General features: G+C 40.5%; 1 protein-coding gene across 3 annotated transcripts in view; it reads right to left on the bottom strand.

Moving 5' to 3' along the window:
* Positions 1–5,978: 5,978 nt before the first annotated feature.
* LOC101164435 (capping protein, Arp2/3 and myosin-I linker protein 3) overlaps positions 5,979–27,833 on the bottom strand; it is a 126,093-nt gene continuing 104,238 nt past the window's right edge. For 2 of the 3 annotated variants that reach the window (XM_023965175.1, XM_023965177.1), the window contains exons 29-38: positions 27,338–27,463; positions 25,042–25,108; positions 24,727–24,914; positions 24,125–24,204; positions 15,941–16,060; positions 15,084–15,252; positions 12,333–12,681; positions 11,900–12,000; positions 11,583–11,790; positions 5,979–6,631 (exon numbers count right to left, since the gene is read on the bottom strand). In XM_023965175.1, the coding sequence (XP_023820943.1) occupies positions 6,591–6,631; positions 11,583–11,790; positions 11,900–12,000; positions 12,333–12,681; positions 15,084–15,252; positions 15,941–16,060; positions 24,125–24,204; positions 24,727–24,914; positions 25,042–25,108; positions 27,338–27,463 (1,449 nt within the window). In that variant the 3' untranslated portion in view covers positions 5,979–6,590. The remainder of the gene's footprint in view (positions 6,632–11,582; positions 11,791–11,899; positions 12,001–12,332; positions 12,682–15,083; positions 15,253–15,940; positions 16,061–24,124; positions 24,205–24,726; positions 24,915–25,041; positions 25,109–27,337; positions 27,464–27,833) is intronic. The other variant, XM_023965176.1, reaches the window with a different exon arrangement.

Raw genomic sequence — 27,833 nt, 5'->3', positions numbered from 1 at the left:
AACATCCATTTCACAAGTACTCAGTGAGGAAGGAGGGCGGGGGGTGTAGGTACCAAAACAGCTCAGCCTGCAATAAGTGTTAGGGGGCCTGACAGTAATGATGACATCACACTACGGTAACCCCACTTGGACAAACTATAAAGTATGGAGATCTGCTCGGGCTCTAAATATTTTCATTTCACGTTTCCTTTTGTAACCTGAAGTTCTTTTCCCTCATAAGGTGTGTCTGACATTATTCTTTGTAATGTTCAGATCTAGTAGTTTAACAGTTATGATTTTTTTTCTTGTAAATTTACAACTTCAAAGGCGTAGTTAAATTAAAAACAAAGTTGTTTCCAAACTGGCCCTAAAACTCCGCTCTAAGCGTGTGAACAATCGTACAATAGTTTTTTTTCTTTTTTGGTACTGTAACTTGTCCAGACCAATCACAATCTTACACGTCATCGGACCAACATACAGCCAATCAAATAGTGTGAGGTCATCATTAGTGGCAGGCCCCTGAACAGTTTGGGCACCTACACCGTTTAGTTTTGGATGAGCAAAAAGAGCGGGACGAACTAATAGACGCAGGGGTGGCAAGACAAACCACTCCTCCGGTAGCCAGGGGGGAAGGGGAACGAACGAAGACAATGTAAGCGAACAGACGGTTGTGAGACGAATCCCTACACCGCAGACAGACCAGTGGAAACTCTGGGTTAGAGGCTAAATTTAGCTTTTGAAAAATAAATTTGAAAAGATTATTTTTCTTGCATGACAAAGTTCTTGAAAACAAGTTTTATTTATTGTTTTACTTTCTTAAGATTCAGTTTTTGTGGTGAAAGCATAGATCAAACGTGTGCGTCTTTGTTGCTACATCCTCTTTTAGTCACAGTTTCTTGAGATTCATTCAAGGGATTCACACATTGTTGATTTTTTCCTCTATTTTCTGTAGTAATAACTAAATAAATTCGATAGTAAAGTTATGTGATCTAAACGTACGGACCCATCATTTTTAACATTACATAAAAACTAAATAGATCCATTGGTCCAACCACCTACCAATCAGGAAACACGCCTCAATGAGTTTGGCTTTATTGAAATCCAAACAGATTGTTTAAGAAGAAAACCAAGCTAAACACACAGATTTGAGACAGATTTGTCAGGAGAAAATTGAGCATAAAAACACAAGGAGGTTTAAAAAAAATAACTACAAAAGTCTACATGTGAGGCATTCTTATCTGTATTTAACATAGGCTGTTTGCACTGGACTGTTGCTGCATGATACCACCTCATGTCCACCACCTGCAGCTACCTGGTAGAGGTTTGCTGTGAAATGTCTATGAAAAACAAAATCTTGTATAATTTTGGCCAAACAGCAATTAGTTATATATTTAAACAGTTGGCACTTGTGTGAATTGAAAGGGACGCCCGTCCATACGTCGCTACCAAATCCAGGTCCCTGATGTGTCAAAGTTGAACCCGGTTTCACTTTTAACGAGCGTTCAGCGGTCGCTCGTTTGGTTTGTAGAACCTGAAAACGGTCATAGAAACTTCCAGGAGCGAATGCGTGAACGCAAGAGTTCACAAGAACGCAGACTGTTCCTTGAACCTGAGTTCTGAGGTCGGTTTCTATCTACATATCCTGCTAGTTCACATGGACTGACATGTCTATTTTTCACTTACTTTGTGCCCCTTCTAAAGTCGGTTTCATACTGTTGTGTTCCTGAAATCCTAAATTTCTTCTGTCAGGTCACAAAATTGAAAGGAAAAAAAAAAAGCAGGATTGTCGACTTATTCTGTATTTTAAGGTGACTCTCTAATCAAAATGAGCCTTTAAATCATTTAGTACTTGTCAATCATTAGATTTACATTCGGTATCTTTTCATCCTTATGTTGAAAGTTGAACAGTGCTTGTCTGTTCCATTTCTGAGAAATAACACTCATTTTAGGCAGAAAACACACATTTTTAAGTGAATTACAGACATTACAGATGTTATTTTTCATCCTTCAAAAGCCACCTGGTTTGCAAATAACTCAGCGAGTCTTTACGTCCTCAACCCACATTTCAAGAATGAACAAAACAGGATGAGAGCCTCTTTTAAGTGGAAACACATCAGAGCAAACAAATAAGTCTTAGTAGGTATTGTGCTGCAGACTATAGAGGCTAAAAGGAGGAGTAGTGTATTTTCTGTAACAAGTTTCTCCTGTCAGGCTGTTTCTGGCTTTTGTGATAAGCGTGCATAAACTTCATGTTCATCGATGCATGTCATTCGTCATGCAACTGCAAATAATCCGAACCCATGGGTACCAGCATCCAATTCGGAGAGAACCCTGCACCATCTGATGCAGTCGCGAACGATGGATGTCCCCCCTCACATGTGCGCTATTTCATTTGTGGGTCATCGTGTTAATGCATGTATGGATCGGGCTGCTTTACTGGCGCAAAGTGCTCAGCAGAGCATATGGCGAACGGAAAACACGCACCATATGGGTGTCTGTGGAAAGACAAAGAGGAGATTAGCCTGGCTTATCTGAAGACACCTAGGATGCGAACGCTACACCCCTGGCTGGGGACTGGCCTGGCTGTGCGGGGGATCGAGTGTCTGCAAGCAGGGAATCAAAAGCTTCTCATTGCCACGAGGTAAAACAGAGTTGTCATTGTTTGGGGGAAAAAAACAACTAATGAACTGTATAAACCCAGACGAGTGTCGGTACAGAAGCAGGCCTTCCACTGATGTGTCATTCACATGCTAGAAAACAAGAAGCAGATTATTATTTTAGATTAAACGTTTCATTTTTTCTCGCAGAGGACAAAATACTCTCAAATAATCCCATCTAAAAAACATGCAGCATCATAGAAACTATTTTTATTTCAATGCAAACAGAAATAGTGATGAATCATAAACTGGAAGCAAAGTGATAAGCAATGTGACTTTGCTGCTCCCTGCTGGAAAGAAGAAGAAATGGTCATTACAACCCATGAGCATTCTACCCCTGCCACCAAAAACAAAGCAGCTTTAAAATAAATTTACAACATGCCACTAATTAATTCAACTCAAATTAATTCAGTTTTTATCATCTTTTCTTTTGTTAACCCTATTGTGTTCGGGTTTTGACAGTTGACCCGAACAGCCTAGAAGAGTTAAACAAATAAAAATGATGATCACCAGTGAAAATTAGTGAACAGTATTGATTTTTTACCCAAATACAATGCAAAGGTTAAAGAATACAAAACGGTGATCACCAATGAAAGCTATTGTTTATTATTGGTAGTATAAACATGGGAAGTTATTATTCGGAATTAGTTATAACGAATTGGGAAAAGAAACGGTCAACAATCTGGAATTTATTTGTCAACATATCATTCTTTAATATATTTAAGGAAGTAAACTATATCTTCTTCATAACACAACAAAACAATTACCTTTTGCTTAAACTTTGTGAAAAATGTGCTACTTACTTAGCACATGTTTGGGTAAGTGTGAGACTGAGCTTTGCACACGGCTGTTCTCGTGGAGTTTTTCTTTTAGGGGCAGACCTGGGACTTTTTTCTTTTGCCTGATCTGATCCAGCTGCAGATCTGGTGTGTGTATTTCTGTGATTTAGAGAACGTTTGTGTGTGGCCTTTGAACCATTTCTAGTGTTCACATGCTTTTATGATTCACGGGTCAAAAATGACCCCCAAGATGTCCCATAGTGGAGCACAACCTGTGTGTAAAACAAGACCTTTTTTTTTTTCCCCAACGATTGAGTCACCTAGGAAAAAAAAAATTATCCTAAAATATCAAGTTGGAAAAGTTTGATTTTTTTAAGAAGCAAACATGGTAGTGGGTTACTTTTTACTCACAAGACAAAACATTGGTTAAATGAAATGTTTTGTTGTGCAGAAAAAGTTTAAATACCAGACTTTCATGATCCCTTTTTGATAAAGAAGACAAAATAATTCTAGGTCCATCATTAACATTTCACTGAAGACAACTTTTGTACCTGAAAAAAGTTTTATGTGAAGTCAAGGGAGAACCAAAAGAGATGCTAAAATCTAATAAAATGACTGATTTCCCCTAAAGCCTGCACACAACTTTGAAAACACTCAAACGCCTTTTATGTCATTTGGATGGTTTAAAAAATGATCATGCTTGTTTCTTAAGTAGATTGATTAACTCCTTCATGCTGTATGTCACTAATACGTAAAGTACTTTCAAATCCACGCAGGGGCAGAGCTACAACATTTTATATGTTTTAAATGCACCTTTGGTTATTTTTGAAAAAGACTTAATGAAGATCGTATCGATGATTTCTTAATCTTTGTCAATATTGATGCTAATTAGGGGAGTTAAAGTGTGGGGCAGTCCCAGTAGCTTTGCCCCTGGATCCAGGACTCAACTTGATTTTGCATCACCTGAAACGTAAAAAACAGAATTTGAAAAAAAGATGTAATTAGAAATACACTCAGGCATGAATGGGTAAATATTTTGATGTTTGGTTATTGGTCACTGATTTATGAATTCATGGATTATTCATTAATAAATGCATTGGTTTTTGTGTTCGGGTCGTCACTCTAAAGGAGATGCGGCTCCTTCCTGCTTAAAGACAGAAATTCTCAAAATCAGTTTGTAATTAAAAAGCGGATTAAGTTGTGCATTTTAATTCATTTGTTCATTTAAACTGTTCAAAAACTGTAAAAAATCAGTTTGACTTGTACAATAAAGTGTATTTAAAAAAAAGTTTTCTGATCATCTGATTTATTGTCATTTTTAAATGCATCATTTTGAAACAAAAATAAATAATTAAGCAGGATTGATTTAAGGGCAAAGAGGCTTTGCTTAACAAAAAGTATTACACCCACAGTTTATTTTGTTATGGATACCCGAGTATAAGTATAGAAAGTATAATATAGACCTTGTACGAACAGTATAGGAAGTATACCAACTCTGTCCTTTTTCAGAGCAAATTGGAACATTTAAAGTTTGCAAAATAAAGATTGTATATAAAAAGTAAACTTCAAGCATACTTTTAGTATAGATTATGTCTATTAGCAGACATCCAGTCGTGGATGTCGGCTAACTTTTTTGGCGTAAATGAAAGCAAAACCGAGGTCATTGTGTTTCTCCCTACCTCTAGATCTCCTCTCTCTTGTGACCAATAACCAAACATCAAAATATTTCCCCGTGGTGTTGAACTTGACGCAGCTCTGAAGCTCAACCTTCAAATAAACGCTGTGACCTGCTTTTTTCAGATGGCTAGGATCAAGTCCTTAAAATCAAAACTAAACCTTGATATTGTCATCCATGCCTTCGTGTTGTCCAGACTAAATGATTGTAGTTCTTTATATGCTGGCTTACCCAAGGTGGCTGCAGCTGGTCCAAGATGCAGCAGCCAGATTTCAGGGTGGGCCAAAGAAGTTTGACCACACAACACCCATCTTGGTCTCTGTAAAACTGGCTGCCAGCACAATAATAGCTTTTTATTCAAATTCTGGGCCGTCCTTTTAAGTCCTTGGCAGGTACGTCACCTTCTTACCCCTCCAGTCTGCTTTTAAAACATTCCCCCCTAAAGTCCTTACGTTCCACTGACCAGTTTGTATTAATGGTTCCCAGAACCAAAGGTCATTTTCGGGGGGACTGTGCGTTTACTGTTTTGGTTCCTAAACTATGGAATCAGTTGCCAGCGGCAATTAGAAAGGCCACGCTCTTGGAGTTTTATAAAAGAATTGTTCCTCCATTTCAGCACTAGCCCTGTTATTATGCTGGTTTTAATATCTTTTATATTGGGTTTGTGCTTTTTATTCTTAAATGTGTCGTTCTCCATGTGTACAGTCTTTTGGGTCTCCTTGGCTGGTGGTGGAAGGTACTTTATAAATAAATACATAGATGATGATGATGATGACTATATACACATCTTAAATAGATTACTTTTTGCTGATACAATGGGGGGAAAAAATTTGGTTAGTTAGCATCTGAATAGGCTGAAAAAAAGAGGAGAAGGGACTTTAAAGACGATTCAGATCCTTCTGCAAAGTTCATTTTATTCATCTTGATTCATAGAAGCATCTTTAGAAAATAGAACCATTTTCAGATCCACAAAAATCAAAGGAAAACAACCCACAATCTAAGTTTGGATCATCTTTAGGACGGTTCCTCTGTCACAAACACACACCAGAAGCATACTTACAAAGACACTTATCAAATATCAGCACACTTAAAAACCAAACCAACCATTTAGTGCAGCTTGGTTTTCAGCATCTACATCGTCATTCAAATAAATACAAGTACAAACTCACGTGATAGTAGTCGTAGATTGTCGATAAAAACACAGCGGGAGGGGAGCGACTCCTGATTCGCACAACAGCAGACCACAATCATACAGGAGACACAGAAATACTGTTGGTTTTTAGGAACCTGCAGGTTCCTCTTCCATTAGAAAACCATTGTTAGGGCAAGCAGACCAAAAAAACAAAAAAAAAGTACTCCAAAGAATGAAACAACACATGCATCTTCAACTACAAATGGGTTAAAAGGATAAGAATGAAATGCCTCAGCCAACTCCACACGGTTTTAAAAGCTCGTCTCGCTCCAATCTTCCTTGTTCCAGTCCCTGCCCCTCCCGTGATGTCATAGAGCGTCATCGTTACCCCCGTTGGGGCTTTTGAAACCTGCAGGGGTAGGTAGAAAACACACGGGTGAAAAGCTGCAACACTCTAATCAACAAGCCATCCATTTTTATTTATTTACTTTTCTTTTTTGAGGAGTTAAATGGCTCTCCAGCATCACGGGAGAAGCCTATTAGTTCATGAAGCGATCACGATTGTTCAAACGTCCACTTTCAATGTAGAGTCTATACCTGAACGCATGCCAACCTGGATCTCGGGCGTTTGCGTTCAGAACGCTCACGTTCACGGGTCGCTACGCAAATTTTGAAGTCTGGTCGCGTGCTCTGCGTACAAATCAGGCATTCATTGATCCAAAGTTCAACCGATTGAACTTTTTGGCTGCTGAAAATGCAGCTGCACTGAACTTTGACCAATCAGGGACTTGGATTTGGTAGAGACGTGTAGGTGCCAACATGATCACAAAGGTGTTTTTTCTTTTTCTTTTCTCCAAAAACGGGAATTAAAAGCTTCAAATGTGTTCAGGCTGTACATTACATTAGCAAACCAAACCAAACCATAGAGACTACAAAAAATGAAAGTCCATCTACCTGTGGGACACCTCTCTAAAAAAGATTGCATTTTTCTGAATGTGTTTCCTTTAAAAAAAAAAAAAAAAAAAAATCTCCCAGATTGACTCTATCTATCTTGACTATGATCGAGTCTCACTACCTCCTGGAGACTCTATTTGGCTTCACAGTTAGCAAATGTAACGATCCTTTGTTTACCCACATGTGCTGCTGTTTCTGTTGTTGCTTTCTCAGAATGTCAAAATCCTTGCTTTTGTTTTGACTTCACTTACAATAAATAATCTATTGATCATTTTTTATGGGGTTAAATCCTTCACCGACAATAGTATAAAAGGAGAAGCTAAAAAATAAAACCAAAAAAGGGGCATAGCATAGTTTCACCACAGTCGGGTAATTAGTAGATTTACAATATCTTTAACGGCTTTACCAGAATTACAGTTTTTACATTGTTTACAGAATATTTTTTTAGTTTTTTTTTTTTAAGAGTACAAGGCCCCCTTTTTGGCTTAGTTTTGCCGGCCACTTATGCTCAGGTGTGACTTATATGCGACATTAAAAAAACAAACAAATAAGCACTAGAGGGCGCTGTGGGTGTGTGTTTTCGTTTTTGGAACTGACAGCAACACAGAAGAAGTGTCACTCAGTTTAACTCCGGGTTTGGGAGCACAGACGAAGAATTTAATGGATTTAGTGATTTAGAGTGATATAAAGGGTTCATTCGACTTGTTGGCATGTTCTTTATGCTGCAGTTATAATGTTCGTTATTGTTTCTGTATTTTGTTAAATAAAGTTATCCCCAAAGTACGATGTATTTCTGATGATTTATTTTTCTTCTTTATTTTTATTGGGGGGGGGGGGTGCTGTGACATACTCTGAATAGTATTTTCCACTTTTCGCACATCTGTCTGTTGAGGTGCTGATGCATTCTGGGAGCCCAGGGCTGCTCCAGTTTGTCTGCATTGATGCCTCTAGTGTTGAACGTTCTGTAGAGAAACATTTCCTTGAAATGTCACCCTTCATTAAAAGGCCAGAGCTTCATTTAATTTTTGGAAATTAAGACGTTTTTTAAACCTTTAATGGCATCTACTCAAAAAAAAAAACTTTTTGGTAAGATTTGGTACTTTTGACAGGGCAAGGAGGAGCTTCCAAATTAAATCAGCATTTTTATGAATAACATAACTCCAAACTATCTTTAACTTCTAATTTTACCCTCAACCTCAGTGTACTTAGATTTTGTCAACTTGAAGTAGACGGGTCATTAAAGAGCCTGTTCTGAATAAACCCCTTTCATACAATACTTTGATATATTTTAAATATTTTTATCCTTTTCTCCCTTCCAACTGAAATTTCCCTGCAGCTTATTTTAAAAGACCAGAGCTTCATACTTTTGGGATGTTAAAAGGCAGCGATTATTGCCTTGAATTCCAACACCACAGGCTTTTCAGGGCTCAGGGTGGATGAATACGCTCAGTCAGGACTTAAATTATCAGAAGAAGTAAGAGAATCAAAGAAGGCAATTGGCTTGATAAAAAGCCAGTCATAAGGTCTTCTTGGGGGGAAAATCATTCTCATTTATGCCAGCAAACATGTCCAAACTGGACATGTTTGGAGTAAAAAAAAAAAAAAGCCATAGCAAGTTATAATTCCTTCATTTGATTACATTTTGGCACATGCAGCATATAATAGGTCGAGTATGACTCATCATAAAATTGAGAGATACTATTAAAATTAGTCACCGATATAAGGAATACATTGGGCTGTGGCTAATTTAACATGCGCTTTTGACATGATTCTGTATGCCGATGATTCACAGCTATTACACACTTTGTTGGTGAAGTAGTTGTTGCACCACACATACGAAGGAAGTGACACCGATGTTTGTGGTTCAAGCCAGGCAGCAAAGAGAATTGTTTCTGTTATCTGATCAAATCAAATCAAATTTTGTACACCAAAATAAATGATATAAAACAATGTAAAAATAGACCCCCCCCCCCCCCCCCCAAGATCAACAAAGAACCCCCCCACCCCTTTCACTTCTCCCACCCCCTTCCCCGATGAAGATAATCATAGGGAGCCAGGGTGATCCTGGGGACTGTCCTGCTCCGTACCCGAGAGGAAACAGTCTGGAACCGGTGTGGAACCGACTTGGAACTTCAAAAAAAAATGAGAAGAAAGCAGAACATGCAGGAACGCACTGAAGGAAACATGTCAAACACAAATACTGGGTTTGTTATGAAACGTTGAAGATGCCTATTGTCCTTGAACGTATTCCTGAGCATTCAATGCACGCAGCTGTGGGGACAGAAATAGTCAGGTGTGCAGCCCTGACCGAGCTGGAAATCCACTGTAGCCTACTTCCTTACAAGTGTTTTCTCACCCTTGGCTGGGGTGTTAGTGTTCGGGCTACCAGAGATTTGGCCATGATTGTCCTCTGGCATCTCTTGTTCCGGGTCCTCCGGGCTGCCGGGCCTGGTGTGCCCATGTAGGGTGCATTGGACCTGGGGGTTGGGGGTCTCTGGGGGGGTAATTGCCCCCAGTACCATTGCTCATTCCCCTCCGGGAATCGAACCCTGGTTTCCTGCATGGTAGCTTCCCACCTTACCAACCGAGCTACCCAGCCGCTGCCGCTGTTCGTATGGTAAGTGTATTGTGAAGTATTTGTATTGTTCCCACCAGGCATGTGACACACGTTAGGGAAATGGCGTTCACAACGGACAGTCGCTGCCCAATACTGCGCATGTCTGCCACCTACAGTTGGAAGAGGCTTGGTGAGAAATGTTGATGCAGTAAAAATCTCTTCCGATATCCCTCCCACGCCCTAAGTCGGATTTAGCCTGTGCTGTCTTGAGGGGTCCAAGTGACCCCACCCTTACGGAAGACCTCAAGACAGAGCAGGGGATCGCCAAATCCGCTTTAGGGCGTGGGAGGGATATATGATTGACTTGGTGTCATAATTCCGTCCGGGCAGAAACTGTGATGATCAATTTTGAACTCTTGGCACTTCTGTGAATTAAAGTGAACACCACCCATACATCACCTCCGAATCCGAGTCCCTGACTGGTCAAAGTTTGACCTGGCTTAACTTTAGACGTAGGTTTAATGGGATCGCATTTTGTATGTAGAGCCCAGCAAAAGTCGTACAAACTTGTGAACGTGACTGTTTCAAACGCCGAACCCCGAAATGTGCGTTTACGTGAGTTCACTCAGACTTTTCATGAAAGTGGTTGCTTGAACACGTTTCTGAGGACGATGTGAACATAGCTTTAGTTTAATGAATTACACGCACTTATAACCAACAAGTTATACCTTTACACCTTAGTAGTATTCTAGCGGTTTATTAGGTTTGAATAAACCCGTAAGGCCAGTAGTGACCCCCTCCGATGAAAATTGGGTTTTTAACGTGATGTTGTTGTGTTTTTCACATGATGGAGGACATAAAGAAAGAAAATGAAGCTTAAAACTGCATTCCTGAGTATTTCTTTATTCAAATTATTGTGAATCAGGAGCAAACGGTTTGAAAAAGATAGTACGTGTGACAAAGAAGCTACAATGGGCGGGTCACAAGCTCCCTGCTCTAATCCATTCTGATGTATCCACTTGCAGACAAATAAATCCATGTACGTCTTTGTTTTCCTCGTCTGAGCTGACATCTGGCTCAGAATTGTACTTCTGGATAGCTCCAATACTGCTCACCATTTTTGGTGCACAGGTAATAAGTTGGGGTTGTGAGGGGCTGTAAGCTAGCGGGAGCATGTAAACAAATGGATGATAGGAACAAGGGGTGGGCTTGCTCCACCCCTAGGGTTACGCCTAAAACTTTCTACTAATGAACTTTTGCTGCTCTGCAGAAACTCTGTCCTAGAAAACAACTCATTATTTATTTATTTTTTGTGCCTAAAAACGGCATAATCATACTCAAAAGACCAATAAATCAATCAGAGTGGGTGGGGCTTTCACACTCGCAACATTTTCATAAGTAAATTTTCAAACCTTAATTAAAGTTAATTATACCATGGTCCGGCTGAACTCGATTCTGATTGGCTGCTGGGTGTGCATTAAAACCTGATGACCGCACCGTGAAAAAAGAAGTTCCGGTCGCCTAGCTTAAATGTTTTGTATCACTGCGCCGCATCATGTAACATATAGTCGGCTTTTTATGAGAAAAGCGATCCAAATCGGAAAAAAACAAGAATTAAGGACTAAAAACTGGTTCATGTGTATTGCTTTTAGAAGTGACCATGGTATAAGCGGGTTAATGGCCTTCGAAGTGTGCATTATTACTTTTTAACGCACTTCGCGTCGGACGGTTCAGGCTTCCACGGCGTGCGTTAAAAAGTAATAATGCACACTTCGTCGGCCATTAACCCTTACGTAGAAAAGGATTCCATCCGTCGTCATTCTCGACTGCAATTAAACAAGACGTTTACCGATGACGGAGGGATCCGCTGTTTCCACGCCAGACTTCACAGATCCAGACGGGCTCGCCCCTCCAACGTCCTCCTCAGTGATGGCGTGAGCAGGAGGACTTCTCTGCTCACCGCTATGCTCCTCCTCCTGCCCTGCTGATGCTGTTTGGGGTAAGTCCTTGGTATTTTCTGGAGAGGAGTTTTCTCTCTGGAGGTCTGTGCTGGGCTGTTGGAAAAAACACGTTTGTGATGTATTTTATGCTGCAACATAAATGAAAAAAAAAAAAAAAAACTTGACAAATGTAGTGTTGTTTTTGCGTGTCATTGTGACAACACACCTTGGGAATGAGAGGACGCTGTCCCTCCGGTCCTCTCCCTCTCTGCTTCTCTTCATATGTTGTTTCCTTTTGGTCTTGTCCCTCCAGCTTTCCTGCCTCCTCTGGTAACAAATAAACAACAAACCCTTTTTTTTGCTTCAGTGATCGATCAAACCTTTTTTTTTCCCTCAAGCAAAACCCCAGAAGTGATTTATTTCCCTTGAAATATAAGGTTCTGTAAAAGTTAAAAAAAAACAAAAAACAAGAGGTGAAGTAAATAATCTGAGCTTTTTTTAATCATCTAATTTACCTGGTAGAAAATCTACACAATAAAGACAAACAGCAACATTTATTGGCAGGTTAAAAGTCATAAAAACAGTTGATCTTTTCTTATATGGATTTCAAATCTCACACTTTTTCATTTTTGCATTTTACCTCCCTTTAGCTGCAATACCTAAGCGCTCCTGCAGGTGTCTCTGTCTCATAACAGCCAAACTGGGTTTGTTGCTCTGTGGAGGCGGCTCAGGCCGTGGTCCACAGGGAGCTCTGCCGCCAGCGTGCACGTCCTCGTCCATCTCTATCCGGCAGTCCGTCAGGGGAACGATCCTCTCCTGTCTGCCCGTCTCCGTCTGCTGCCTGGACGACACCACGTGTCCGTTGCTCCGAGTCATGATGGGGGTATCTGAGAGCGGGGTGGATCCATCAGCTTCCAGGTCCGATCTGTTGTCCCCGGTGCTGCTGCCGTCCGAGTCCTCGATCTCTGCTCCGATGCAGCTGTACACCATGCTGACCAGATCTGCAGACTGAAGGAGAAACCTGTCAATTTTGTCACATTGCAGAGGAGGTTTAATAGAGAGAATATTCTAGAAATTCAAAAGCTTCCGTTTCCGTTCACCTGAAACCAAGTCAGAATGCCGTCTGCATAAATATTAGTTCTACATTTTGGGGTATTTCAAACCTTTCAGAGACAAAAGCCTTCAGAAATAGTTTTTTTCCCCCCCTTAAACATCCTTCTTTGCTAGCCTTTAAGTAAATTACTTCATCATTTTGGGTCCAACCATTAAGTGTATAAAAAACCTGGACTGAGAAAGCCCCTCCCTCTTTGCTTTTCAAATAGGAAGAACCTGCTGGTCCCAAAAAGCCAAAATCCCATAGACTTCTATGGAGAAATTTACAATTATTATTCAGTCATTCTGTTTGTCAGAATAACCATGTTTTCTCTTTAACATGTTTTTATTAATCCTATTTTTTTTCCATATTTTTTCTGTAGTTGAAGTTTTTCAACTTATTAACGAACCTATAAAAATATGTGGTTTCACGTCAAACGTTTAAAATGATTGACAGATTCCTCCAAGCCTCCTTTCCAGCGGTGGGGGTGTGGCCTTCCAACAAGTTCACTCCTGATTGGAGAAGGAGGTTGCTACAGAAATGTAGACAGACTGACAACATCTGGTTCCAACATGGAAAAATAGCGACTGAATTGACTTGACTTGGAACCGGAAGCAAGTCGTTATTTATGGATGACGTCACACTCACTCGGTCCAGTTGTCTTATACAGTCAACGGTCGAATTATTTTAGTTTGTTATTTGAATATTTGAGGTTTTTCCAGCCCATTTGGATCAGAGTTTGTTCTAGTATAACTCCATCCATTCACATTCTGAGCCTTCCACTCACATGATGGCTCTTTCCTTAAATAAGATGATATAATTGTGTCAGGAACAGTGAAACGTAGCTGCACATATGACCAAAGAGAGCCGTAAATGAGATCGTTTTTGTAGACTTAAAACTACCATCATTTGCACTTTTTCTGATCTGCGCTTTGGTCAGAAAGAAGTTACAAGTTGCAAGTTACTGAATAAAACTATTCATGGCAGCCACGCCTCTGTCAGTCTGCCCCAGGGCAGCTGTGGCTACAACCATAGCTTACCATCACCAAGTATGAATGAGGAGTGAATGAATAATGGACATAATGTAAGCGCTTTGGGTGTCTTGAAAAGCGCAGATAAATCCAATCCATTATTATTATTATTATTATTTTATCTTGAAATACATTTAATGTTGCTCCTGAAGACAAAAATAAAACCAATTCTTTTCACTCTATCCTCTTTTCATGGCCAATTTTAAAAAGAGTTGTTTTGCAACCATACTGAAGCTTCCAAAGGCAAAGTGTCAGATTAGTGTTTAAGTTCAGCTTTGAGTAGTAAGTAAGTTTATAATGAAATAAAGAGCTTTTTTTATGAAGCAACTTTTTCATTACATTCCTCTTCTCAAATTCCAAAGAAAGGGGAATATGCCAAAAGGTGAATGACAACATTCCAAATTATATAAGACTTGGTGTTGTATAATTTGGGCAAAGAAAATGCAATTCATAATTTCACCTTTACGATGAATAAAGCACCTTTACGATGTTGCATAGTTAAAAATGAAAGTCAATACCAGAAAAGCTTTTCCTTTTCCAAAATGAAGCTGCGCTTGTTGATTAAAAAATAAAAATCAATCCACCAAACCTTTTTCTTCTTTAACTCCGTCATTCTGTCACTTAATTAAAATGATAATGAAATTAGTTTTTGACATTTAATGTTCAAAAAGCTCTCGAGTAAATGTGTAGCAAAATTCAACTAGAAATATCTAATTTTTCGATTAAGATTGATTAAAGGAAATGTAGCTGCATCAATCGACTCAAAAGTAAAATAAAAACCAGTTCTCCAAAATGCTTTTTCATTTTCTACTTTAACACTACTCATTCTGTCACTTAATTAAAATGAAACTGTTTTTAACATTTCATGTTCAAAAAGCTCTCGAGTAAATGTGTAGCAAAATTCAATAAGAAATATCTAATTTGTCAATTAAAATTGATTAACAGAAATGCACTATGTAGCTGCATCAATCGACTCAAAAATAAAATAAAAATAAATTCTCCAAAATGCTTTTTCATTTTCTACTTTAACACTACTCATTCTGTGACATAATTAAAGCGAAACCCTCACTGGATTTTTTTTGTTTTTTTGCAATACGTCTCAAGTGTTTTTAGAAATGAACTACATAGACTTGCTGTCAGAAAAAAAGTGCAATGCACAGTCCTTAAATGTCAAACCAGCTTAAGAGCTCTATAATACACAGAGGGTGTCAGCGGCTGATTGCTTTCAGAAAGGCTGAAATTTACAATTACAGAAGTGAAAGTGTGTTGTTATTGGGACTTTTTACCTGTCTTTGGATGAGACAAGGGGGGCTGGCAGCCCTCATTCCTTGAACAGGTATGCCTGAAGATGGCCGCGGCGACGGCATGTTCCCATTTGCTCCTGGGACGGCGCTCTCAGGCCTCGCGTTGTCTTTAGGGTGCTGGATCAGTGAATAGACATTCTCTGATGCTCCACTGAGGGCAGAGAAAAAAAAAAGAAAAAGCTGCAAAATTGGGTTTTTAGCGCAAAATCCTCAAACTATCCTTTGAATAAACAGGTTACAAAAATACAGAGTTGTTGCTCTTTTAAAAAGAAAACACACAAGTCAAAAAACATGATTTGCCGCTGTGCCTTTTGCTCAAAATGCTTCCAGAGCATCAGTCTGCAGGTAAAATATGATCAAAAATGGTCAATCTGCTTTGGGGAAAAAAAAAGCTGGATTTAGCTGTGCCAGCCTTCGGATGACTCACAGGTTGTGTTTTTCTTGTGGCTGATGTAAAACTTGCCCTCCGTGTAATGTGTAATTCCAGCACCACTGTGAGGTTGTAAAAAATCAGCAGAGGCTTGCGTGATGCCGGGGTTCTGGACATGAACTGGAGCTTTCAGAGGATCTTTTCTCACCTCTTTTCAGCTTTGTAGTTCCGTGGTCCGGTTTGCCAAGTGTGCCCACTAATTGTTTTTTTCCCCTTTTGTGAGTAAAAACACATTTGCCAACTGCGATTTTCTCCATTTGGCCAAAGACTGCAGCAAGGAAAAACCCTGAGCAGCTTTGGCGCAATTCTAAAACGGTAGTTTTGTAAATTCAGAGCGGTTTGAGGAAATGCATCTTCTCCTTTATGCATTAGTCTGAAGTGGCTTTATTGTCCTGGTCTGTGCACTCACTCAGAGTCTTGGTAAGAAATGGTGGAGTTGCGGTTCTTGCGGAAGCCGGAGAAGATGGACAGCATGCTGCGTCTTTTCTTCCTTCTCAGCGACTGGGCTTGATGGAGGGATGATAGCTGACTAAAAGGGAAGAGGAGGGAAAAAAAACAGATTGAAGGAAAAGTAGCATCAGCCCTCATCTATCTATAATTTCCTTCAGTCATATAAGCTTCGGCTAGTTTGGATGGCAGAGGATCCTAGTGTGCAAGGACTTATGCCCTCTATTATAAATTGCTCAGAGGTCCAAATGACTTCATATTTTGGAAAAGAAAAAAAAGATATTTTTCTTTAACTGCCTCTGTGAATCCTTTTTTTTTGAGCCTGAACCTTTTCACGGGTGATTTTTTTTCCTGTGACGTCATTTCCGGGTGAGCTATTCCCAGTGCTAGTTGTGTGACTGCTGTCCTCTTGTTTGGCATTAGCCTTACTACTATTGCTTACTCTAAGGGTTATCTGGGTTAATATTCACATCTAGTACCTTTTATTAGCGAATTCACCACTGTTAAACCGCTTGCTGTTCACTTTTCTCACTTTGCTAAATAAACCACTTCTCTTTACTTAAACACCGCTAGCCTTAGCTTAGAACCTAGTATGGCCACCACCACTCTTTCCGCCTCTCCTCCTCTCTCCTGCCCCATGTGCCATATGTTTAGTGATGATCCTGCCTCCTTTAGTGAAGATAGGGGTAGGTGTGTTAAGTGTAGTCTTGTGTTAGACTTGGAGGCCAGGCTGGAGCAGTTAGAAGCGCGGCTCCGCACAGTGGAAGCTAAGCCGGCTAGCCAGGTCGTTACTCGTAGCGCGGGCCGCGCTACCAGGGCTAACTTAGTTAGCACCCCAGCGCCCTCCCAACAGCCGGGAGACAGTCAGGGGTTTGTACCGGTTGGGAGGAAACATAGTGCTAAACGCAAAAACTTAGAGCACCCGAGACTCCACGTTAGTAATAGGTTCTCCCCCCTCAGCGACACACCCGCTGAACACTCAACTCTGGTTATAGGCTCTTCTGAAGTTAGAAACGTGGAGCTCCCAGCGGCTACAGTCAGGTGTTATCCGGGGGCCAGAGTTGGTGACATCGAGGGGAACCTTAGGATGTTAGCTCAGAGTAAGTCCAGGTTCCGTCGAGTCGTGATTCACGCAGGCGGTAATGATGCCCGACGGAGACAGTCAGAGGTGGTTAAGTTAAACGTAACTTCGGTGTGTAAACTGGCTAAGACGATGTCCGACACTGTAATTTTCTCTGGTCCCCTGCCGAACTTAGTCAATGATGAAATGTACAGCCGCTTTTCATCATTTAACCGCTGGCTTTCTAGATGGTGCCCAGAAAACGGCGTTGGTTTTGTGGATAACTGGAGCGCGTTTTGGGGGAAGCCCGGTCTCATGCGGAGAGACGGCGTCCATCCCACCCGGGACGGTGCCGCTCTTCTTTCTAGAAACATTTCTGCTAGCCTTAGTCTGTTAACCTGACAATCCAGAGACGAGACCCGGGCGCAGAGCAGCAGTGTAAAACGCTCCTCTGAGCCTCCCTTAGGGTTAGTGCCGGTGCAAAACCCATGCAGGGAAAGTCAAGCAGGTCCAAGCGTTAGCTTATGTGCTGAAAGACAAATGAAAGGAGCGCGTCATAGAAACCTTAAAGTGACAGACAGCAGTTCTCACAAGCAGAATTATGATGTCATTAAATGCGGTTTATTAAACATTTGATCCATTTCCTCCAAGTCCCTCTTAGTCAACGAGTTAATTACTGATAACAATCTTAGTCTTTTAGCCTTAACAGAAACTTGGCTCCATCAGGATGACTATGTTAGATTGAATGAAGCAACCCCCCCCACTTATACTAACTATCAGAAATCCAGGATTTCAGGGAAAGGAGGTGGTTTGGCAGTAATATCACAGTCTAGCTTACTTCTCAGCCCTAAAGTTAAAAATGCTTATAATTCATTTGAAAGCATCATATTGTCTATAAATCACCCAAACAGGAAAACTCCAAAACCTGTTTTACTCATAATTATTTATCGCCCCCCCGGCCCATATTCAGAATTTTTAACTGAGTTTTCCGACTTCCTATCGACTATTGTCTTAGATTCTGATCAAATTATAATATTAGGGGATTTTAATATTCATGTTGATGACCCCAGTGACTGCCTAGGAAAGGCTTTTGCAGCTTTATTAGATGATGTTGGTTTCACCCAAAGTGTGAATGAACCCACTCACTGTCATAAGCACACCCTGGACCTTGTTCTAACCCATGGGATAGAGATCAACCAGCTGAGTGTCCTTCCTCTTAACCCCATCATTTCTGATCACTTTCTGATTACCTTCCAGCTTACACTGGAACATCCTTCTGCACCAGTGAATAAGAAACAGCTTAGAAGAACCTTAACTGACCGTTCTGTGTCTGAGTTTAAACACACAGTTCAGCCAGTACTTAGTGATATTCTGAGAAAATACTCTGAGACCAGCTCCCATATTATCAGTCCTAGTATAAATGACCACTTTGTTAATGATGCCTTACAAGCCCTCAGGAGTACACTCGATGTTGTTGCCCCCTTGAAACCTAAGTTCGTCAGACAAAACCGAGTAGCACCGTGGTTTAACGCTGAAACTCGTTCTCTTAAACGAGAAACCCGTAAGTTGGAAAGAGAATGGCGCCGCTCCGGTTCAGAGCAGTCTCTGGATATCTGGAAACATAGCCTATTAAATTATAAAAAAGCTCTGCGTAGAGCTAGAAGCCAGTACTATTCAACCTTAATATCAGAGAATGGAAACAATCCAAGATTTCTTTTTAGCACTATAGCTAAATTAACTCGCAGTCAGAGCTCAGTAGAACCACATGTTCCTGTTTCTCTCAGCTCTGATGATTTTCTTACATTTTTCGATAGTAAAATCTCAAATATTAGACATAAGTTAAATCAAGTTATTCCTACTATCAGCCCAGAGCAGGCCGAAGCGGTAGAAATGGAGGCATCCATAGAAACCTCTGTAACATTAGACTGCTTCACTGCTGTGGATCAAGCGGAAATAACATCAATTATTACGTCCTCCAAATCCTCAACGTGTCTGTTAGACCCAATTCCCACTAGACTTTTTAAAGAAACTTTTCCCCTAATTAATGATCCCATATTAACAATAATAAATGCCTCTCTGGAAACGGGTTACGTGCCACAGTCTTTTAAATATGCAGTTGTTAAACCTCTTCTGAAAAAGCCCAGTTTGGATCCTAGCATCTTGGCCAACTATAGACCGATATCAAACCTGCCCTTTATTTCTAAAATCCTAGAAAGAGTTGTAGTTAAGCAGCTTTACTGCCACCTACAGGACAACAGCCACTTTGAAGACTTTCAGTCGGGGTTTAGACCTCACCACAGTACGGAAACTGCACTAGTTAGAGTCTCTAATGACTTGTTATTGGCCTCAGAAAAGGGACTACTTTCTATTCTGGTCCTGTTGGACCTCAGTGCTGCCTTTGACACTATCGACCACGGTATTTTACTCCATAGATTAGAGCAGGACATAGGGATCAGAGGATCTGCTCTCCAGTGGTTTAAATCCTATCTGTCTGATAGGTATCAGTTCGTTAATGTAAATGGCCATTCCTCTCAGTGCACTCGAGTCAACTATGGAGTCCCACAGGGCTCAGTCTTGGGACCGATCCTGTTTACGCTTTATATGTTACCCCTAGGAAACATAATCAGGAAACACAGCATTAATTTTCATTGTTATGCCGACGATACGCAGTTGTATTTATCCATGAAGCCTGACCAGAATGACCAGATAGAGAAACTGAACGCCTGCATCAGTGACATCAAGACCTGGATGACAATTAATTACCTCCTCTTGAACCCAGAAAAAACTGAGGTCATTATACTTGGTCCTAAAAACCTCAGAGATGCTCTGTCTGCTCAGATAGTCTCCCTGGATGGTATAAGTATAGCCCCCAATTCCACAGTTAGAAACCTTGGGGTTTTACTTGACCAGGATTTATCATTTAAGGCTCACATATCTCAGGCATGTAGAACTGCCTTTTTTCACCTGCGGAATATTGCTAAGATCAGAAATATACTTTCTAAGAGTGATGCTGAAAAACTCATCCATGCATTTGTTACGTCGAGGCTGGATTACTGTAACTCCTTGTTAGCAGCGTGTCCTAAGAGTTCCTTAAGAAGTCTCCAGCTTGTTCAGAACGCAGCTGCTAGATTGTTAGCTGGAACCAGCAGAAGAGATCACATCACTCCTGTGTTAGTTTCGCTCCATTGGCTCCCAGTTGATTCTAGAATTAAGTTCAAGATCCTCCTGTTAACCTATAAGGCCTTACATGGAATGGCCCCGTCCTATATTAAGGACCTCATAGTCCCTTACCAACCAATCAGAACACTTCGCTCGCAAAATGCAGGACTGCTTGTGGTTCCTAGAATTAGTAAAAGTACGGTTGGAGGTAGAGCGTTTAGCCACCAAGCCCCTGTCTTATGGAATAAACTCCCAGCTCATGTAAGAGAGGCCGACACAGTTTCTACATTCAAAGCTAGACTGAAAACGTTCCTCTTTGGACAGGCTTATTGTCAGACTAGTTAGTATTCAGAGATTATTTAACTTAATGTTAGTTTGTTTAAATTAAACTTAATAAAAACTATTTCTTTTAAAAGGCTGCTAGAAGTTGAAGCTGGGGTAACTATGGTGCACTGGGGTTCTGTCCTCTTTCCTTTTTTACTTCTACCCTTCCTCTCCTCTATTCTTGATCATAATTTATTATTTAGTTCTCCATGCCTCTGTTTGGTGCAGTGCGATTCATGTATTGTCCCTCTTTTCCTCTCCCCTCCTGGGGAGTGGGAGTGCTTCCAGACTCCAGTTGGCTCATCCGTGCTCCAGTTCCTGACCGTTTACCTCGCCTTTGCTCCTGCTCCTACACCTGGCTGTGGATCCTGCCTCTGGCTCATCTCTGGCTCGTCTCTGCTCTGTGCCTGACCGAGTACCTCGTCTCTGCTCCTGCTCCTACACCTGGCTGTGGTTCCTGTCTCCGGCTCGACTCGCGCCTTTGACTGTCCCCACAACCACGGCTGGATGAAGCTCGTATGCTGGACTTTTATATATGTAGTTGTAGATTTAGATAAGTTAATTCTTCTCTAAGAGTTCTGGTAAATCGCCTGTCCGTCCTGGGGGAGGATCCCTCCTTCATGTGGGCACCCCTGAGGTTTCTTCGTTTTTTCCGGAATCCGGTTTTTTTGGGAGTTTTTCCTTACCGCGAAGGGGGGTCTAAGGGCAGGGATGCCAGTATAGCTTAGTCAGTTTGTTAGTTCATTTTAGTATTTTTCTATTGAACTCTTTGTATTCGTGATCCTTTTGATTTCATGTTTTACTTCGAAGCCCATCGAGACGACTGTTGTTGTGATTTTGGGCTATACAAATAAAATTGAATTGAATTGAATTGAATTTTCATGTACGCCTGTCAAGAAGCTTACAATCCCTAGGAGCTTATCTTGAATCTCCATGTGGTTAAATACAGAACCTTTGGGCTTTCAGGACCCGATTCTGCTTCCAGTGATAATGGTCTTCAGAACCAATTAACACGTTAAGGCTCACACATACGTGTCATGGAGTCTAAATAAAGACACCTGAATAAAATGGCCTAAAGGAAGAGATTATTCATGTCAAGATACGTTTACACCGCCTTCACACGTCACGCGTTTAAGCAACCACTATTGGCAAAAAGGTGTATATAAACCTGCGTGGATGCGCATCTTGGGTTTCCGCGTTCAAAACTCTCATTCATGAATGTGCTTTAAGTGCTCTTAATAATGTGCTTTTAGCCCGTTTAAACGCGCTAAAAGCACATTATTAAGAGCGCTAAAAGCACATTATTAAATGCACCATATGCACATTATTAAATGCACGTTTAATAATAATAATAATAATAATTTATCATAATAGTAATTTTTGCGCATTCATTAATTTTAGCACTTTCAATAATGCAAGTTGAGGGCCCTTTAAGAATGCCTGTTCTTGAACGTGCATCACATGCCCGGTGTGAATTTAGCATCAGATTTTTTAATTTTTTGTTTAAATAAATCGTCGTGTTATGAATCCACAGGAAAAAACCGCAATGACAAAAACAAACTGAAATACCAAAGTCATTTTTTTACTTCTTTTTTCATTTAAGTTTGATTTCAAGTCATGTTTGACTGGACTGCACACACTTTTGTACTTTGTTCTCTGCTGGCTTTGAAACACATTTGCCTTTTTCCTTATTACTGAGAAAGTCCCTCATTAGCATTTAAACTAGAATATTTCATGACTGATCTCCTTGTGCTATCCAAGTACCAAACATTGTGGAGCTGCTTCTACCAGAGGGTCCTTTGTCTGCTAAAACTAGATTCACCTTTCAATCCAAAACTTTATACCTTGTTCACCTTTTTGTCTTGCTGAAGTTATTTATTTAATTTTACATTCACATTGCGCTTGATTGTTGATATTTTGAGTAACTTCACTTTAAAATGCCTCTGTATGAAATTGTGTTATGAATAAATGTTACATATTTAGTTTAATGTCACCATCGTTTAATTCTCGCATCTAATAAATTCAGATGTTAAACATTTTAGAACCATGATAAAATATTTATTATCAAATGTTCTTTGCATATTCTAAGGAAATGTGTGTCTTGTTCCCCGTTTTCCTCAACGACAGGCCTCCTGGCCCTAAAAACACATTTATTTACTGATTTTTGTTCCCGCCATCAGCGCTGCGCTGCTCTCAGCGGTTGCTTGCCAACTGCGATTCAGTGCAATTTATAACCAGACATGTGGTGAGCCACACATTTTCAGAGTCTTCAAAGACAAACCTTTGAAAACTAAAAGCTTTAAGACTAAAACTGAAATGTTTCAGGCCTATAAAAATAAATCCGTCCAGCCATCTGAGGAAAGCTGATACCGGAGAGAGGAACTGCAGAGTCAGGAGCTCTAAACTTTGGCAGGTTTATCCTAAAGTTACTGCTTTCCCACACAGATGCCTGCGTGAATCATACTTCATTAGGTGGCGTGACATAAATATTTCAAAATATAGCTGTATTTATTGATATACTGGGAGGAAATTTGTCAGCCTGAAACATTACAAGAGGTTGCACAGGGACAGATTTAATCTGGACTTACTTCACATACGTCAGTGTTGAAATGGAATTAGGTGGAAATGACATTGTTTATACTATTTCTGTGCACTTTCAAAGAATAATAAAAATAATAATAATAAAGAAATTAGACTCTGGACAGTGGCAGCAGATATTCAGTGGCTGAAAAAAAAACCATATTTTTTTAAATGCCTGCCTTCTCCTGATTTTATCTCCATAGCAACCATTTTATTTTTTGATTGTCTAGAACTGCCGAACAGATCTACGTAATTTTTAGAAGAATTGGCAATTTTGGGGATTTCCTTGGCAACTGAGGTTTATGTAAACAACGCCCACCTTTCTAATGCGTTCAAATTTTGAACAATTCATGAAATAACATTCCAAGGAAAACTGTGCGAGCAGTACATGAACGCCACTTTTGCAAGCATGCTACACTAACGCCGTTTAAAATCAACTCTGAACTCAACAGTAGTAGTAAGTAATGACAACAATTCATTTTCATTGGTTAATATGGGCGTGCAAATTTTGGTGAGCTTAATTATGTGGCGGGTGTGAAATTTTTGCTCAAAGGCACTGTAAAAAAGATTTGTGACAACAATCTGTCCAGGACTGATGTGGCCCAGAAGGACTGAACTGAACCGATCCACTGATTCTGAGTCAAACTGATTTGGACCAATTCATTTCCATTTATCACTGAGCATGTGTACACTGCAGGGCTAAAGATTCAATACGTTTTAAGTTGAACTTAATGGATTTTAGACAAAAATAAGTGAGCCTGTTGGAATCCAAAGAAATGCTCACAATGACCTTCACTTCAATTGAATAGACGTCCATGTTCTGGTGATAAAACTCATTAAACCGTCACTCACGCCGGACAAAGAGATGACACCAGCCCCCCCCTGGATAAATGCCTGCCATCATTAGCTGCTAAAAATACAGAAGTGATCCAGAAGACTGGAAGGTCTCGGTTTCACAGAGAGGCTTTTGGGTCACTGGAGTGGAGGCGAGTGACAGCTACAGGTAAGATTCGGAGGTCTCACCTGTCAGGTAGAACCCTCTTGCTGTAGAAATCGGGGAGTCCATCTTCCAGCATGCTCACTTCTCCGTTCTCAGAGCAGTGCTGTCCACGAAAAGGAACACACAATGAATCCAAAAATCTGCACATCTTGAGATATTATCCCCAATGCTCGTCTAATCAACTTCATTTCATTCCCATTAAAGGTCAGTTTCTAAAAACACTCCCGCTCTGATGGAATTTGTACGGAATAAAAAAAAAAAAAAAAACTACTTTGAAGAGACTGGTCTATAAACAAACAAGCTGCTGAGTTTGTCACTTCTCTGGGACTCCTGGGAGATGGCGGCGCACGATTAACATTTTAGTCACATAGATAAACGCCACAGCTCCCTGCTTTAAAGGGAACCTTTTTTTTTGGGAAAGCGCCTCTGGCAATAAACACTGGATAACAGGGGAAGTTCACATAAAGCAGCGCAGCAGTTCTAAAAACACTCCCTCAAACCTCGACACGCTTCGTCAAGTTTACATAACTCCGCTTCTGGGCGCGGGATTGAATTTGTTCCACGCCGTTCCTTCTGCTCTCAGATAAAGGCACCAGAGAGAAGAGAGGTTCTGGTTTCCACGTACGGATTCGGGAGGAACGTTGAGGACTCTGTAGCGGCGAGGCGGGCGTGGCCTGACGTGGGTCACGTGGCGTAAGGGGGAGCCGTTGGTGGGGAGGGTGGACAGACACTCCCAGGATGCTGAGTGAGCCAAAGAGACGGAGTGAGGGGGGGCCGAGGGCGTCGGGGAGGGACAGGCCTCGTCGCCCAAACCTAAAAGACGGAAATGACCCAAATGAGAAAAATGTCACCGTCGGGTCACTTTGGACCTGCAGCCCCGTTTAAAAAGGTTAAAGCAAAAATTCTTGATGATGTCAGTTAAAACTTCCAGAAAACTCACTCAGTCTGGTGGAAACAGGACGGATTCTTCTGGTTCTGGAGCTCCGCTTCCTGATGGCCATGGTGTCCTTTCATGAAAGGAAACATTTGTAAAGAAACCTTTATATTTTACTATTTAAAAACCAAATCTTATGAATATTGTGTGTTTTTGGTGTTCTTTTTGTGGAATTTTCCAATGATAAAAGACATTTTTAAAGAAAATTAGCCTTTTTTTTAAATTCAAATCCTTGGGAATCAGGAGCAGACAAAACAAAAAAACGGTACAGCTAGAGAGGTCCAATATTGCTCGAAACCTGTAAAAGGGAGATTAAAGGGGATTTCAGCGGGCAGCTGTTAAGAAACTAGAACAGAAATTGTTTCTGTGTGGTAAAAAGAAATACACAATGAATCAGGATTTATGTAAAAACAAAATATTCAATTCAATTCAATTTTATTTGTATAGCCCAAAATCACAACAACAGTCGTCTCGATGGGCTTCGAAGTAAAACATGAAATCAAAAGGATCACGAATACAAAGAGTTCAATAGAAAAATACTAAAATGAACTAACAAACTGATTAAGCTATACTGGCATCCCTGCCCTTAGACCCCCCTTCGCGGTAAGGAAAAACTCCCAAAAAAAACGGATTCCGGAAAAAACGAAGAAACCTCAGGGGTGCCCACATGAAGGAGGGATCCTCCCCCAGGACGGACAGGCGATTTACCAGAAATCTTAGAGAAGAATTAACTTATCTAAATCTACAACTACATATATAAAAGTCCAGCAGACGAGCTTCATCCAGCCGTGGTTGTGGGGACAGTCAAAGGCGCGAGTCGAGCCGGAGGCAGGATCCACAGCCAGGTGTAGGAGCAGGAGCAAAGGCGAGGTAAACGGTCAGGAACAGGAGCACGGATGAGCCAACTGGAGTCTGGAAGCACTCCCACTCCCCAGGAGGGGAGAGGAAAAGAGGGACAATACATGAATCGCACTGCACCAAACAGAGGCATGGAGAACTAAATGATAAATTATGATCAAGAATAGAGGAGAGGAAGGGTAGAAGTAAAAAAGGAAAGAGGACAGAACCCCAGTGCACCATAGTTACCCCAGCTTCAACTTCTAGCAGCCTTTTAAAAGAAATAGTTATTATTAAGTTTAATTTAAACAAACTAACATTAAGTTAAATAATCTCTGAATACTAACTAGTCTGACAATAAGCCTGTCCAAAGAGGAATGTTTTCAGTCTAGCTTTGAATGTAGAAACTGAGTCGGCCTCTCTTACATGAGCTGGGAGTTTATTCCATAAGACAGGGGCTTGGTGGCTAAACGCTCTACCTCCAACCGTACTTTTACTAATTCTAGGAACCACAAGCAGTCCTGCATTTTGCGAGCGAAGTGTTCTGATTGGTTGGTAAGGGACTATGAGGTCCTTAATATAGGACGGGGCCATTCCATGTAAGGCCTTATAGGTTAACAGGAGGATCTTGAACTTAATTCTAGAATCAACTGGGAGCCAATGGAGCGAAACTAACACAGGAGTGTTGATATAATATGAAATATGAAAAATCTTGTTGCTTTGAAAGATGATCTGAGCCTGGTTTTAGTTTGCAATGTTATAATGACATTCTATTTGGAAAAGAAAACTGCAGAGTTACTTTTATTGAATTTTTACAAATCAGAAACAACTTCTACAAAATTCTCCTTCACCTTTCTTTGCAGAAAAAGAAAAAAAAATCTTCTAATGTTCTTTAGATTTTTTTTTTAAACTAAATTTCTTGCAGTCACTTTTTAACGTGAAAAATGTTTTTTTGCAGAAACCAGAGGCTTAAAAACGATCAAAGGCAAACTTCGGCCCCGTTCAGACCACTCCATTTAATGTCCCATCATAACCAAAACTGCATTTTATTACCTCACCAGAGTCACATCACTCCCAGTGCAGAGATGTTAACTTGTGAATATATTCAATGCAGATTTGATGATTAAAAAGCCCTCAATGAAAACGACAGAAATTCAATCCCAACTCGATCAAAAAGAGGAAGCAGATCAGTTCTGAGGTGTCTGCACTGGCTTCCAGTCAGTTTTAGGATTCATATGTTTCATCAAATTATACCAGAACACCCTTCCCAAGACAAGAAAAGCCTTAACCTTTTTGTTATAATTAGTTCTCAGAAGTGTTCTTGTTTCTAGCATTTGTATTGATTTTTCTTTTCTTTATTTCCCCATTTACCATAGTCGTTCAGTATGAAGCCCATTGAGACAACCATTGTTGTAATATTGGACTCTATAAATAAAATTGAGTGGAATTGAATTAAAACACTTACTATTCCCAGGTTGACACCGAACTCATCGTCAGGAAAATCCAGAGAGTCTGTTAATCTGGATTGTCTCACAGTCCGTCTGCCGGTCCCGACATCATCCCAGCGCTTCGCCTGAGACACCTGCCGCAGCTGATGCAACACACACACACACACACAAACCCACTGAACAGACTTACAAACAGCACACTTTAACTCAATCATTAACCTTGAACGCAGCCTCAGAGTGCTTGCATGCCGCCTTAGTAGCTTTTTGAAGTTCAAAAGCACAAGAAAGAGCGTTTTATGATCACTGGCCACAGAGTTTAAGAAGAATCCAAATTAAAAACAATACTTTTTTTTTCCATCTTCAAAGCAGGGCGAGGCGTGAAAAAGGACAAGCATCGCATTCCAACAGGAACAAGATGTTAACGGAGTGAATGAAATGTTAAACAGAGCAGAAAAGGCAGTTTTATTGCCAAAAGTCTAATTTTGGCTGTTTTTCCACAGTCTTCATTTTAAA

Source organism: Oryzias latipes, chromosome 17 (genome assembly GCF_002234675.1).
Source record: "Oryzias latipes chromosome 17, ASM223467v1".
NCBI classification, from domain to species: Eukaryota; Metazoa; Chordata; class Actinopteri; order Beloniformes; family Adrianichthyidae; genus Oryzias; species Oryzias latipes.
The sequence above is the reverse complement of the archived record's forward strand: the minus strand, read 5'-3'. Positions and strand labels throughout refer to the sequence as shown.